Consider the following 15,225-nt stretch of genomic DNA (forward strand, 5'->3'; position numbering starts at 1 on the left):
TGGCACAAGTTCAAATAAGTTGCAACAAAAGAAAGGTTTTCATAAAGATTATTTAAAACAGCGAAACACTTTTTGTCATAACATTCAAGATCTTCAGACATGAGCTCCATCACTGGGCTTAACATTGAATATAAAGAGATTGTTATTCAGACTTTTGGTAAGCTGACATTTCATTTTAATCATGCTCAAAAATCTCATCATCATAACAATCAGCATTTTGCAGGATAGATTCGCTATGTTGTAAAACGAATTCATAGTTCTGAGGGTGGCAAGGTAAAACTATGGCAGCTGACCCAGGGACAGGGACATAACATGTCGAGTGAACTCAATGAAGGAATGTATTCAGAACTACTGAGGAGGCTATAATTACACCTGTATGAAACATCCAATAAAGCTATAGGGAACAAAAGAGTAAAAATTGTTTTCCAGCACCAATATACCTCTTTCTGGGATGCGTTCCCTTCATTCTCAGGAGATTTAGGAGCATTCATTGCCACGCCAACTGCCTACAGTCAACAAAACCATATATTCAAAACAGAATCAAACATATGGTGAATGTTTAGATGTATTCTTCTTGTGATTACAGGTATTCTCATGATACAAGCTTGCGCCATTTTGTTGACGTCAAGAAGAATAAGCATATTGTCATTCAGATTTGGTAAGCAAACATATCATCTCAATCATGCTTGGAATTTTCATCATCATAACAATAACACTGAGGAAACTGACATGGGGACAGTGAAGGTGAGTGGAAGGAATTGATAATGGCATCAGGGGTAGAAAACACCCAGGCAAGACACAGTGAGCTGAAGAGTAACAAAATGGTTTCCAGTACCGATATACCTCTTTCTGGGACACATTCCATTTATTTTCAGGAATCTCAGGAGCATTATCATTCAAATTTGGTAAGCTTACATATCATCAACATCAAAGAGTTTCCCACTATACAGGAACATTTGAATACAGCTGAAGATGTTCTGTCATATGCTCAACACTATAAACAGGATATGTTTATCTTATACTGGACGGATCTAACACAACATAATGACATTGTTATTCAGACTTTTGGTAAGCTTACATTTCATTTTAATCATGCTGAAAAGTCTCATCATCATAACAATAACAATCAGACTCAGGAAAAATTGGCCAAGTTGTAAAACAAATTCACAGTTCTGAGGGTGGCATGGTAAAACTACCGCAGCAAACCACGGACAGTGACATTACTTATCATGTGGCATCAATGGAAGAATGTATTCAGAACTATTGGAGGCAAGGCCTATTCTTACATAAGCGAGTGACATCGTATCAGCATTATTTCAGCCATATAGTGTGGCCTTTTGTTTTAAAAAGCATTCATAGACAACAGAGGAGTAAAACATGATTTCCAGATCTGATATACCCGTTTCTAGGACTTTAAATGACCCACATGCACACTTGATCTGCACTCAAAATTTTGAGCAACTTGAGATAGAAAGCTTTGGCAAAGATAAGGTGGCTGACACAATGAATCGATCTCATCTTCTGTTGCCACATGAGAAGAATTGGTATATTGTCATTCAGATTTGGTAAGCATACATATCATCTTAATCATGCTTGGAATTTTCGTCATCATAACAATAACAATCCTTCCCAACAAAAGACTGGCATTCTTCATAGTTGCATTGTTCTGAGGGTGATACCCATGTAAACAAATAAGAGGACCAGGGACTGAGGACAGTCAAATGATTTGAGGTAAGTTTGTTGTTTAACACCGCACACAGCAATATTTCAGCTATATGGCGGTTAACAAAATAGAAAAGATGTGCGTATCTTACACAGGACAGTATAAAAGGACACAATGACATAGTTAATCAGACAGGTAAAAATGAGGAAACTGACATGGGGTCCGTGAAGGTGGGTGGAAGGAATTAAATAATTGCTTCAGAACTATGTACAAGGGTAGAAAACACCCAGGAAAGACACAAGGAGCTGAAGAGTAAAAATATGGTTTCCAGAACTGATATACTTCTTTCTGGGACATGTTCCATTTATTTTCAGGAAGCTTAGGAGCATTATTATTCAAATTTGGTAAGCATACATATCATCAACATCAAAGAGTTTCCCACCATACAGGAACATTTGAATACAGCTGAAGATATGCTCAACACTAAAAAAAGGATATATTTATCTTACACTGGACTGTTTAAAACAACATAATGACATTGTTATTCAGACTTTTGGTAAGCTGACATTTCATTTTAATCATGCTCAAAAATCTCATCATCATAACAATAACAATCATACTCAGGAAATATTGGCCACTTTGTAAAACAAATTCACAGTTCTGAGGGTGGCATGGTAAAACTACCGCAGCTAACCAGGGACAGTGACATTACTTGTCGGGTGGAATCAATGAAGGAATGTATTCAGAACTATAGAGAAGGTTACAATTATACTTGTATAATAACACCCACAAAGCTACAAAGCTATCTTTCACCGGACAGTTTAAAAGGACACAATGCTATTGTTAATGAGACTTTGGTAGGCTGGCACATCCTGATCATGCTTGGAATTTTCATCATTCTCACCAATAAGAATCCTTCTCATCAAAAAGTAAGCCTAAAAAGTAAGCTTAGCTGTTCTCAAGGTTAACAAATAAGAGGACCCTGGTACCAAAGACAGTCAATAAAGCTACAGGAAACAGAAGAGTAAAAATTATTTTCCAGCACCAATATACCTCTTTCTGGGACACGTTCCCTTCATTTCCATCCGACTTGGTAGAATTCATTGCAACGCCAACCGCCTACAGTCAATAAGTCACATACAATCAAATCTGTTGAAAGTATAGATGTATTTTTCTTGTGTTTAAAGGCATTCTCATGGTTAAAGACAAAAACTGGTGTCATTTTCTTGACATCAAAATAGACAATGAGACACCATGAATCCACTGCTATTTACAAGAAGACCCACAAAACATTCAGACATTACACACACAATCCAACATCCAAGTTGAGATCAAAACCATTTTCAAAGATTCAATGCTTGACAATAAATGCATCTGATAATATTTTATTAGCCATCTGAGAAGAACGGGCACATTGTCATTCAGATTTGGTAAGCAAACATATCATCTGAATCATGCTTTTGATCTTCTTCATCATAACAATATAAATAATTCTCAAAACGGTCGGCTAACGTGAGGTTAAAATTCAACGTTTATCCAAAACAAGGCTTATGAGAAGAATAACAACTATAACAGTGTTATTACCCCTATATACTAATATAACATAACACACACACACACACACACACACACAGAGTCACAAGTTCAGATAAGGGTTATAAGCACAAAGGTGGCTTCATGCCATCAGATTATGAAATTATTAAATGTGAAATAAATACACTCAAAAGGTCCTTCTCTGGACTAACTAAGTCTAGAGTAAACTTAAGTAGTTTCTGAAAATACTTGTCACCATTCAGTCACTGTATCACAGTGTATGCTCAAGAACTGTACATGTACTATGATGATTCAGGATCCACAGTTGACATTTAATGACTGGAATGTTATTTCTACATTAAGGATCAAACTTTGTCTTTCAAATGCACTAAAACTTATTACCACAACAGCTTCTGATTGTATTGGTGTTATTACTACCTGTTCATCATGACCTGGTGCAATGGGATCTGTGTTATTCCCAGAAGCCTTTTCCTTCACTTCCTGTTAATTGATGCAAAGCCACATGAACAATCATAAATATCCTTTTCGAGTATGTGTCAAATATATTGATTTCTCACAGAAGTCGTACATTTGGATATTAAGATGATTTTTTTCCAAAGAATATTTATTTCTAAATGAAATCTTGACATAAACCTTTCTAAATCAAGGGACTCAAAGGCAAAGACAGTTTCACAATCTGCAATGTTCTTTCCATGGATATATTTAACACCATTTTGTTATAATGAATGCTAAATACTAAAAGCACACTTGGATTGATGAGAGGAAAAGTGCATTAATGTGTGAGAGAGGTGTATTGGATTAAATAGGGGTCATCACAGCATATCCATATGGGAAGGTCAAAGTTACTTATGAAAGGTGAAGAGGGTCAATGTCAGAGGTCTCTACCTGTGGCTTTCCTGGATCAACTTTGAGGTTATCAAAGACATCTACCACTTTGACATCGTCAGCATGACCCTCTTTGTCAATGACATCACCATCAACATTCCGCTGAAAGAAGTCATCTTCAATGTGAGTTTAGTGGCCAGAATTCACAATCAGTTAGGTAACTGTCTTCCAGCAATATCCTGGTGGGGAACATCAGAAATAGGCTTCACATAGTGTGCCCATGTAGGGAATTGAACCTGGGTCTTCTTTGTGATGAGCCAACACTTTAACCACAAGCATACCCAACAGCCCACAAACCAGGTTATGCAGCTTCAAAACACCAGCAATGATGTGGTTTATGGTGTAACACCTTCAGCATGATATCTACCTTCTCCAATTAGCCAATCAAATGACCCGGCATTTGTACTTGAAATTAATGGCCTCAACCACTATGAAATACATACTTTGGAGTAACATCTGAATGATAAATACATTTATCATCCAAAACTGTGTTCCACAGGAGATATCGCTTGTGTGAGATCAAACGATATCTCCTAGGAGATATCGTTTTGACAGTAGATTTTGTACAATGCCCTGACAATGCTATGACGTCATGTACTTGATGACGTCACAATGCTATGACATCGCTGCACTGCAAGTCTAATGGCAGTACCATGCTCAGAGATGTACATTTTTCATTGAAAATTAACGAAGAATGATTTTGGATGATAAATAGAATCTCACCCTCGTGTCTACTGATATCAATTATATCAACACTCGTTGATAAAGGTAAAAATATCCTCGGCAAGCCTCGGATATTTGTAACTTTATCAACTCGTGTTGATATAATTGATATCAGTAGACACTTGGGTGAGATTCTCAATGTATAATGATAATGCACAGGAACTCCCGAACAAAGAGAAAGCTATAAATCCTATAGCTGCACTCCAACAGAGTTATCAGTTTGCTTTATAAGGAGGATATAGTGCATAAAAGATTACAAGAGTTGACTAGAAGCATGACCACAACAAGGACACTAGACACGTGACAAAGTTGAATCATAAAATATATTAACATCCACAAAACAAATACCTTCCACAAAATTTAAAATAATTATATTTCACATAAGTATTTCTTAAAAGCGAACCATTTAGTACCTTCAGGCCAAGCAGTTTATCTCTGAAAGATTCCTTTTTCTGAGACTTAATGGCAGCATCGTCCCCAAAGAGGGAGTCCAGTTTGGACTTTGGCGCTAAGGTAGTTTTGTGTTTGGCTTCTACTGCCTTGTCTTTTACTGGCTTGAGATCATCAAGGGGCTTTTCAGTTTGTCTTCCTTCAGCTGGGTTGTGCTGACCCACTGCTGTCTTGTTGTTCTGGCCAGAGAGATTGCTTGCTACAGACTTGAAGAGTATGGTAGGAAGAAAAGAGTTAAGAGCCATTCATTACCACAAGTTCATTTAGACCTGTACCCCAATCATAGATATCCGACTGCCTTGGTTCCATCTTTGTAAAACCAGACAAGCCCAAGGAACTCTAAAGTAAGTTTACATGAGTTATTGAGACAGGTTGCTTTTTACAACCAATTTTAGCTTTTTACAACCAATTTTAACTTTTTGAAATATCTAGTATGGTTTTAGATATAAATCATGGTTACAAATTTTAAGTGTATGTATTCTTTGATTGAAATGCTAGCTATTTAACACACTGAACTTATATGCTCATCAGGATTCACAACGACATCAATTGAATGGGGGACAAGTCTTTTCACAAACAATCTTATAAAATCAGTTATTTCACTCACATTATGTATCTCACAACAGGAAGCCATAACTGGTGAATCCAGAACTAATTATGAGAGATCAAAATTAATAATCCAAGAGTAAATCAGATGGCATTTTTCCATAATGAACCACCCACTTTAACTTTTTGAATGCTTTGCTCTCTTTCACTGACTACGCTTCTTCTTTGATTGAACGACTGCAGTATGGGGTTGGTTTGTGAGAACTTTTAACATTGTCAGATACTGGGAAAAACAACTGATAATTTTTAGATTGTCTTACAAATTATAGAAAGCGTCGAGTGGTGACAACTGATTAAAAGGAAGAGATGCAGTGGATGGAACTAAAAGCACGTGGCATGGGTATGGTAAAGTCAAGCTTAGGAAGCGCAATCTAGGTGCATCATGATACATTTAGCTGAAGTCGCTTGTATAGATACAATAAAAATTGTCTATCTAACTTCACCAATTTTGTCCCTCAAAGTTTAATGTCTTTCTTAATGTTTAATATGTTGAGTCAGTTTTACCTTAGTGGAACATTTTTTACTGAAAATTTAAATTTCAGGTTTTTCTTTCTAAGGCTCCCAAAATGCACAAGTATGTTATCACTGCAAGTTTGAGACTGACGAAACTGAAAATTTGACAGCTTGGATAATATATTTAATAAATATAAAAACACAATTAGTATAAATCTTGCCTCAGTGCGTCACTAATATGGAAATATTTTTTACACTGTTCCCTTCTTCCTTAAATTTCTTTGAAACCTTGAAACTACATGTAACCATGTCTGCAGGACTATACCAAACATTACAGCATGTCTACTGAAAAGCCAGAAGTGATGCCTGTTGCAGACGGTTGTCAGTTTGGAGAACCATTTAGTTTGTTTGTTCCTTTATGTTTGTTTGTTCTTTTATGCCACACTCCAGCAATATTCCAGCTATATTTTTGTGGTCTGCAAATAGCGAGATAGGACCCAACAGTGCAGTGATTGTCATTATGAGTACTGATGACACAATGACATTACAAACCAAAGCAGCAGAGCGCGCCAGGCAATGGCCAACAAGTATCATATTTTAACGTCTTTTGGTATGAGACGGTCGGGGATCGAACCCGCGACCTTCCGCTCTCCGGGCGGACACTCGAACCACTACCCTTGGGAGGCGGTCGACATCTATGTAAGTCAGGCCAACAGTCTAATATGGTGCTCACTGGGGTAATTATTCAGGTTTCTAAGGTTACAGATATATCAGTAACACATAAATAAAAAATCAACCATAAAGAATAAATAAATAAATAAATGTTACTTTATACCTATTATTTATTTGATAAAATACAAAAGGAACAAGTAATCCATCATTGGGGTGTAGGAGTGTAGGGTGGGATTGGTTATAGTTCTACAGTTCCATTTTTTCATGCCCATCCTCTTCCCATAATAGATGACTCCCCACTCCCAATATCCCATAATGAACTACCAGTTCCCAAGTCCTGTAAGAGTACAAATTGTTTAATTTTTCCACATTGCCATGACTGTTCCCTCCGTTTCAACAGCATCCACATTAAAAAAGAAAAATTTCCCTCAACCACAAAGAAGTCATCACAATATAATATTTGTCCAAAACACAACATCAACATCAACAAGACTCTCCTGGGAACAACTACCCGACCGCTGGTTTGACCTGGAGGAAGCTCATGTAGTGAAGCAAGTGCATGCATGCAGACAAGAAAAACCAAATTTCAAACCACACAGAAGCAAGCAGATCTAGATCCCCAAGCAAGGACAGTTATGTAGTTATTACTTGGTCAAACAGAATAATACAGATGGGCTCTGAAGGTGAGATATGTTTGTTGGTTAACAAACATTGCAAGTACATGATGGCAGCTTCTAAATAATCCAGTCTCAAAGAAACAATCCTTGGTTCTGTACAACATGTAATGTTGTTGGGTTTGGCTTAATCCAAGAGAAGATATCTTCAGGGTATGAGCGCCTGATCTGTCGAATAACCTTGTTCTATTTTACCGGGAATCCCCTTGTGCAAGATAGCATATCCTGATGAGAGGCATTTTCTCTAATTGGAGCATAACCTGACAGGAAGGTCTCCGGAATGAGTTTGACATGACACTTTCATAAAACCAGTTGGGATGATGCTGAAAAGCTAATTCTGATTTGAATAAGGCCAAACAATACTACAACCTGGTTTGGTTTTTTTTACATGTAAATATACTGACCTTCCCTATAATTGAAAATTTTGAGGATAAATTGTATATTTAAAATACTTATCCTATCTCACGTCCTTTAGTTTGATTTTAACATGGTCATGGATGGCAGAGAATTATCTTTTGAGAACCTCAAGAAATATGTTCACCTAAACCATACAGAACAAACTTGGCACTTATTACTTGAACAAAAGTGCAAAGCATGGAATATATATAGGTCAAGGTCATGTGCAGTCAAGGTGAAGGTCATGACAAGGATATCCACACAACAGATATGAATATGAACAAGAATGGTAAAAATAGAAACATCTTGTCTTTAATGTGATAAATGACAATGAACTGTGTGTAATATGCCAGGCACCTGTCAGCTGTCAGTTGAAATATAAGCTTCCATCTTCCAGGATAAGTGGAAAAACGAAACATATTTTGCCCCCAAACCAACACAATGCTATTTATCTTTGCTCACAATATCAAATTACAAAGACAACATATAATAAAACATGAGGTTAATTGCGACAATGGCAACAAAGACATACACTTCATGCAGGCTGTTATTTAAGGAATTAGTTTATTCCAGTCTCTTGTTTCTTGCTTCTGTTTGGGTCAGTTTGGAACCCCAAGCATCCAAGATTATCTCCCTTAATTTGTGACAAGCTCCACACAGTGACAACCCATTCGCAAAGCACTGCAGCCATGCAAGGAATTCAACTTGCATGCTGAAAACTCTCCCCCCTACATTATTATATAATCTTTTGTTCATTTGTGTTTCTATTTCATTATAACTGTCACATAAGTAGCTCAGTGAGAATGCAAGAAGGAAATTGCATGCTTTACTGCCCGTCTGCAATCAAGATCCAATCTCATAAAACGAAACATGTAAATTCATCCCTAGTTAGTCACTTGAACACATTCTCTAGTCACTATCATGGCATTCCCAAAGACATACACACAAAGGACTATATTGTGACTGGAGACAACATTGTCAAGACTCTTGTGAAGGCCAATCCATGATGGTGGCAGCAATAAAACCGTGAGGGTAACGTGTGACCAGCAGGGAAGGTGTATGGAGCAATGCAAGGGCAGGGCAGTCTGACCACGCTGATGTATACATATTAACTATCACCATGGATCAGAATTCTGTTCACATCATGGCATGCAATCATACCAATTTCTTTTTTAAACTCTGAAGGTGTCTTTGGCAGGAATTACGGCAGTGAACAATATTCTTTGAGAAGTCTGGCAATAAACTAATAACCCAGCCTGACGACTACTCATTTCACAATACTACCTTTACCGGTAGATTAAAATTACCTATGTAGACCTGCAACTGATCAAGATAATGTTAAAGATGAACTGGGCTGATCAATATATTGTTTAAAATTTGATTTTCTGTCTGTCATAATGCATCTTTATCCTTCTTATCTTAATAAATATAAACATTTCTGGTCCTTATAAGGGATCCATTACTTTAGAGTAAAAGGATCCTAAGTAAAGAAAAGAGCTCAAATTCACTAAAGTAACAAATTTAGAGTAAGCAAGACTACAAGAGAGGTATTTTTTAAAAAGAAAACTACCCCATTGATTTTGATGAAAATACATTGTTCATGTAAACTTGGATGAACGTCAACTCAAGCAGGGTGTTTCTTCACACAAATCATATCACAGCTGGCCACAAACAAAGTGGTCTGTATGCTATCTTCAAATATGGTGGAAGACATTTTTGTTTGATGAAGTATTGTGTCTGAATAAAACTGATGAATGCAAAAATGCAGGAAATAGAATCAAATAAAAACAGAAAGAAGAAATGAATAAATAGTTTTAAGCATAAATGATAGAATCTCACTACATGTATCTAAGCATGCTCCCAATGTTTTATCCAAGGTGAATATAGTACGGTGAAACCCCAGATACCTGGACCCCAAAAATCTGGGAAACTTGATTTCCGGTCAATTTTCATAAAAATACAATCTCTTACATTATAAAATTGACTGTTTATAACAGATATGCAATTTCCATTCCCGGATTGTAAATTTTACAAACCAACCGGTTAACACAACACAAAATTGACTCACTTATCCACACGAAGCTTTGATCTTCCGCTGAGCCTATGAAGTGAAGCGCGAATGTCCCACGTGTTTTGACACAAGACAAGGTCTACTTATCCTGATTAATGACCAACCTGCAGGGTATCGGTGGTGATTAGTTGGCCTATCTAACACAGCATGAATTGTAATTGGCAAATAAAAATGTCCATGCTGTTTTGGAAGTGATTTTAATCCAGAAGTGTATGCTACCATTTCAACACCAAACCCTGGATGACAGAAATCCAGATATCCGGACATTTAGTTATCCAGATGATTTACGCAAAAATGAATGTGTCCAGATATCCGGGGTCTCAATGTACATGCCTTTGTCATTTAACAATATTTATACAACCATCTTTGTAGCTCAGTTTTGCAAGAAAAGACAAGACCAGTGTGAAATGACAAAATCAGAAAAAACAAATCCATCTTGAGGGAAGCACTGTCCATGCATTACACTTGTTTCACAATACCTGATTCTGATTGGCTGCTTCTTGGTTAGCACCATCCATGTTCGGGGCATGCATTTGATGTTGTTCATTGTTCACAACTTCTTGACCTTGACCTTGACCTTGTCCTACAAGATGATTAACAAGATATACTTTTGAGCAAATAATCAGGTAAACAGAGAAGGTGTCCCGTTAACATGCAATACAACTTCAACAAATATGCCAGATGGAAAATGAGGAGTGGCTGAAAAGTTCTGAGCGCAAGTACGATGAGTGTTGATGGGAGCTGATTGCTTTATTGTCCCACTGCCAATGATGCTGAGATGTCTGGATCCCCCTGGTGTAAAATGTCCTCCACAACAGAAATGACAGTTCTTTCTACAGGTCTGGGAAGAGGTGGAACAAAATCTCTTCCTTGAGTTTCTAACCAGTCATGCACTGATCAGAGAGCACAGGTGATGCACATTGTGAAGATAAAAAATATACATTTAGCAACTTTCAGCTACAACATCAAGCTTTGACATACCCATTCATTTGCCTTAGCAGATTTGAATAATATTGACCTTTAAATGATCTGTTCTTTCAGGAGGTAGTCAACCAAGATGATATTCCTGAAGTTTTTAATCCCTGGAAAACTGGAGTCATCACTACCAACTGATGGAACACACTTTGCCATCTTTGGAAGAGGAGGCATTAGGCGTTTCCGTGGCTTTGACTGACTTTTACTTTTGTGAAACTTAACAAATTCAGCTGTGTCTGCTTAAAAATGATTAAATTCTCATGTAAGAGAATGAACCTGGAGCATTTCTGAAGCCAAAGGAACCAACAGGTAAAAACCTGTGTCAGGCTTCCACACATGAGTATTCTTGAACATGCATCATATTCAAGGCTGTCTGTGCACCATGAACACTGCCCGCCTATGTGACAACAGTGGCAAAGGTAGAAGCATAATCCATGAAAATCCCAATGGAGTTAGCCCTTTCATCTGGAGATACTGCACTTGATACTTGACAGTGTCTGAGCCAATTTCATCATTTACATTTAAAGAATACCTGGATCGAACTAAATTATGTTTGTGTGCCAAGGTATTTCTGTATGAGAAATGCCGTAATGATAAGAATTGCATTTATTGCCACGTTTAACAGTATTTCAGTCAATATCAGTTTAATGACTGAGTAACTACAGAAATAATGCAGGTGTCAGACCTTTAAAACTTTGGTGAAAACCCACATGTACAGATATGGTGAAGAAAAACTGAAGATCATTACTATGGCATATCTGGGAATGATATAATTCACAGATCCTGGAATTACTAAGGGACATAACTCTGCAGAGTGAGCTTCACCAGACCAATTTGTTTACCTTGCATCAAGTCAGCTCCCGCCATCTGGTTTTGGTTGTTGGGATCCTGTCCAGCATTTGGTACATTAGCCTGAAATATGATTGGCCAGTAAAACTAGAAATCAGCTTGGGTTTACATCATGACTATTTAATCCTTTTCGGCAAGATCACTGGGATCTTTCAAATATTCTCAAAGAGAGCCAATTTGTATAACCCTGACAAACCAAGAAACATGATCAGTGAAGGAATTAGATTCAAACCTAAGAAGACGACTGAATGAGGTGAGGTGAAATGGGCTTTAACTCTGTTCAAGATGATCTTATCATACTGTGCATACATGAGTGTGCGTTCAAAATCATGTGAGTTTCTACTTGTACAAGTTCAGACGATTGCTAGTCTAAAAGTAGCCAGTGACACATGAAGACAGATTTTAATATAGATTTCTGCCTTCACAGTTTAGTGACTGAGCCAATCCGTCCTTGTTGTATACCTTTAATGCCTCGTCCCAGGCAGAGTAACAACAAAGACCATCTTTTGGTATGACACAGCTGGACACAATCCACAAGACTTGCCCAAATCAGAGCCAGGGATTGACAACAGAGCATCAATGACTGTTTTACAAGCCCCTAAGCATCAAGTAAAGCCAGACTCTTCACAGTACTTACATTCATGTTGAGATTGTCCTGGTTAACATTCTGGTTCATGTTCTGGACAGCCTCTTGTCCTTGACCTTGCCCCTGTCCTTGAAATTGCCCTTGTCCTTGAGCCTGATAAACAAGGTCATTAGGCTGAACACCACCTGGTTGGTTGATCTGAGCAGCTTGTTGGGCTGCCTGCTGGGCTGCCTGCTGCCTGCTGGGCTGCCTGTTGTGCTGCCTGTTGCTGTGCCAAGTTCTGCTGTTGCTGTGCAATGTTCTGCTGTTGCTGTGCACCATTCTGCTGTTGTACAAAGTTCTGCTGTTGCATCTGCTGGTTTTGTGCATTGGCAGCTACTGCAGCATTCTGCTGAAGAGGAACAAATTGAAGGATGGAATTAGGCTACTGACCATGTGTGGATTGGGTCATACACCATTTTCACAATATTTCAGGTAGCATAGCCATATGAAACATTTATCACTTTGCTGGAAGTCATGATCATGATCCATCTGAGCACGTATCTGAACCAAAGATTATATTCTGACCCTTTAATAAGTTGACCATTACAGCTAAGGGAGGTAACTCCCTCATGCCACTGGGCAACATATCATACAGATCTATATGCATGGTTAAACAGTCAATACCAATATTAAAAAATAAAAGTAGAAATATTAGTGACAACAAAAAGTATTAAAGAGTGAAAGGGTGTTGGAGGTAACAAAAAAAAAAGCAACAAAAATATAATCATCAAGCGATGCAGGATATTAATTTGCAGCAAGAAAATTAGGCAACATTATCACAAACTGCTCCAATTAATATTACTTCAGTGACACAAAACCTGTTCTGACCCAATCATGCCTTCCATCATTTTTATGAGCAAGACACTACCACCATTACGTTCACCCAGTGGCAAGAATTACATTCAAGGGAGATAACAAGCACCTTTTGCACAACCAGTTGTTTCTCCAGTTGATGAAGCATACCTTGGTCTGCACTTTGTTGTTTCTAATGAAAATAAAACAACCCCAACATTGATAAAATGGCAAACAACAGACTTCTCAACCCTTGCCAATGTCAATCCAACTGCTTATTTCCATCTATGTGATATTCATATATAACATGTTTGCATGTAAATGACATTTCAAAATTAGCTTGTATTCTATTGCAAGGAGCTGTATCCTTCCTAGACATTTCGCTTCAATAATACATATTTAACACTGATGTATCACTTAGGGTTTAACAGACAACATTTCTGAACAAATGGAAATATTGAACATAAGATTGATACATGTGTATCATCAAGACCATTTACCAAGATCTTGTTCATATTTTGATGACACTGGGAGCACATAAATTACACTCTTATTCTCCATACTTTCTTGGCCATACTGTTCAAAGTAATCAGAGTGTATTCGATACTATTCGATAATACAGTCATATGGCAAAGGTTGCTAAGTTTCAAGGGGCAATGGATGGTTGAAATATTTAAAAGAAATGCTGTATCTATACTAATGTGATGGACACATTCTAAAACTTTCTGAAACGCAAACAAAACCATCAAAATAATGCTCTCCACTGATCTATTTTAGTTTTGAAACATGTTTTGAGTTGAAAGTGTCCATATTTAGTTATACAAACAATCAATCTAATTTGACAAGGAGAAAATAATCGCCATTTGTCAGAAAGGTTGTTATTGCCTAGGAAGGATGAACTGCTTTAAATATAAACTGACAACTGGCACCTTGTAGCTAAAGATGTCCTGCTCCAGGCGTCGTACCGTACCCTGGTCCACTATTAACTGTTTCTACACAGAGAGAAACCCAATCAGCTCAAAGGTCAGGGACAGAGGGCGGATATTTGGACCAATCAGCCAAGGCTAACATTTACTGATAGTTTCACCAAAGCACTGTAGCTCACTATTGCTTTCAAATCTTTACTACACATACACTTCCCAATATATATTATACGTTTATAGATATCATCAATATATTGCCATTGTTTTTCTTTAGTGTAAGATAACACTTCAAAATTGAGTAGGTTGTGAAGTTTTCCATTTGCTTTATTACATCATCCCAAAATTAATGAGTGAGTGAGTGAGTATAGTTTGTTTAGTTTTATGTTGCTTTTAACAATATTCCACCAAGTATCACACTGGGGACACCAGAAATGGGCTTCACACATTGCACCCATGTGGGGAACCTGAAAATTGCAAAGGGATTCATTCCAGAATTAAAATCACACCTTTTCAGACAATATTTTAGCTTTGTATCCTGCAGTAGTCTCGAAAAAGGTAATCAAAGTTAATGGATTACTTTTATGTAAAGATGCACATTCAGCAACATTCCGGCATAATAACAGCATTGCCTCTTATAAGCAATGACGTATGTTATCGGGATATGACACCCTGTCAACCAACTGACCATGCCATTTGTGAGTGAGTTGGGTTTTACACCGCTATTAATAATATTCCAGCAATATCACAGCAAATGACAACAGAAATGGACTTCACACATTGTACCCATGTGGGGTACCCTGGTCTCTGTGTGATGAGAAAAAGCTTTAACTGCTGGGTTACCACCACATACCACCCAATTTATAACACAAGATGGTGGAGAAGTATTCCAACCCAGGAAACCCCGAGGACAA

At 37.5% G+C, this 15,225-nt stretch overlaps 1 protein-coding gene across 1 annotated transcript in view; it reads right to left on the minus strand.

Moving 5' to 3' along the window:
• LOC124261213 (retinitis pigmentosa 1-like 1 protein) overlaps positions 1-12,878 on the minus strand; it is a 56,082-nt gene extending 43,204 nt beyond the window's left edge. Inside the window, exons 1-8 of the mRNA XM_046695537.1 lie at positions 12,609-12,878; positions 11,965-12,034; positions 10,627-10,730; positions 5,239-5,481; positions 4,103-4,204; positions 3,635-3,697; positions 2,717-2,782; positions 441-506 (exon numbers count right to left, since the gene is read on the minus strand). Of these exons, the coding sequence (XP_046551493.1) occupies positions 441-506; positions 2,717-2,782; positions 3,635-3,697; positions 4,103-4,204; positions 5,239-5,481; positions 10,627-10,730; positions 11,965-12,034; positions 12,609-12,878 (984 nt within the window). The remainder of the gene's footprint in view (positions 1-440; positions 507-2,716; positions 2,783-3,634; positions 3,698-4,102; positions 4,205-5,238; positions 5,482-10,626; positions 10,731-11,964; positions 12,035-12,608) is intronic.
• Positions 12,879-15,225: the final 2,347 nt, after the last annotated feature.

Source organism: Haliotis rubra, unplaced genomic scaffold (genome assembly GCF_003918875.1).
Source record: "Haliotis rubra isolate DU_JTF1 unplaced genomic scaffold, ASM391887v1 Scf791, whole genome shotgun sequence".
In the NCBI taxonomy this organism is placed as follows: Eukaryota; Metazoa; Mollusca; class Gastropoda; order Lepetellida; family Haliotidae; genus Haliotis; species Haliotis rubra.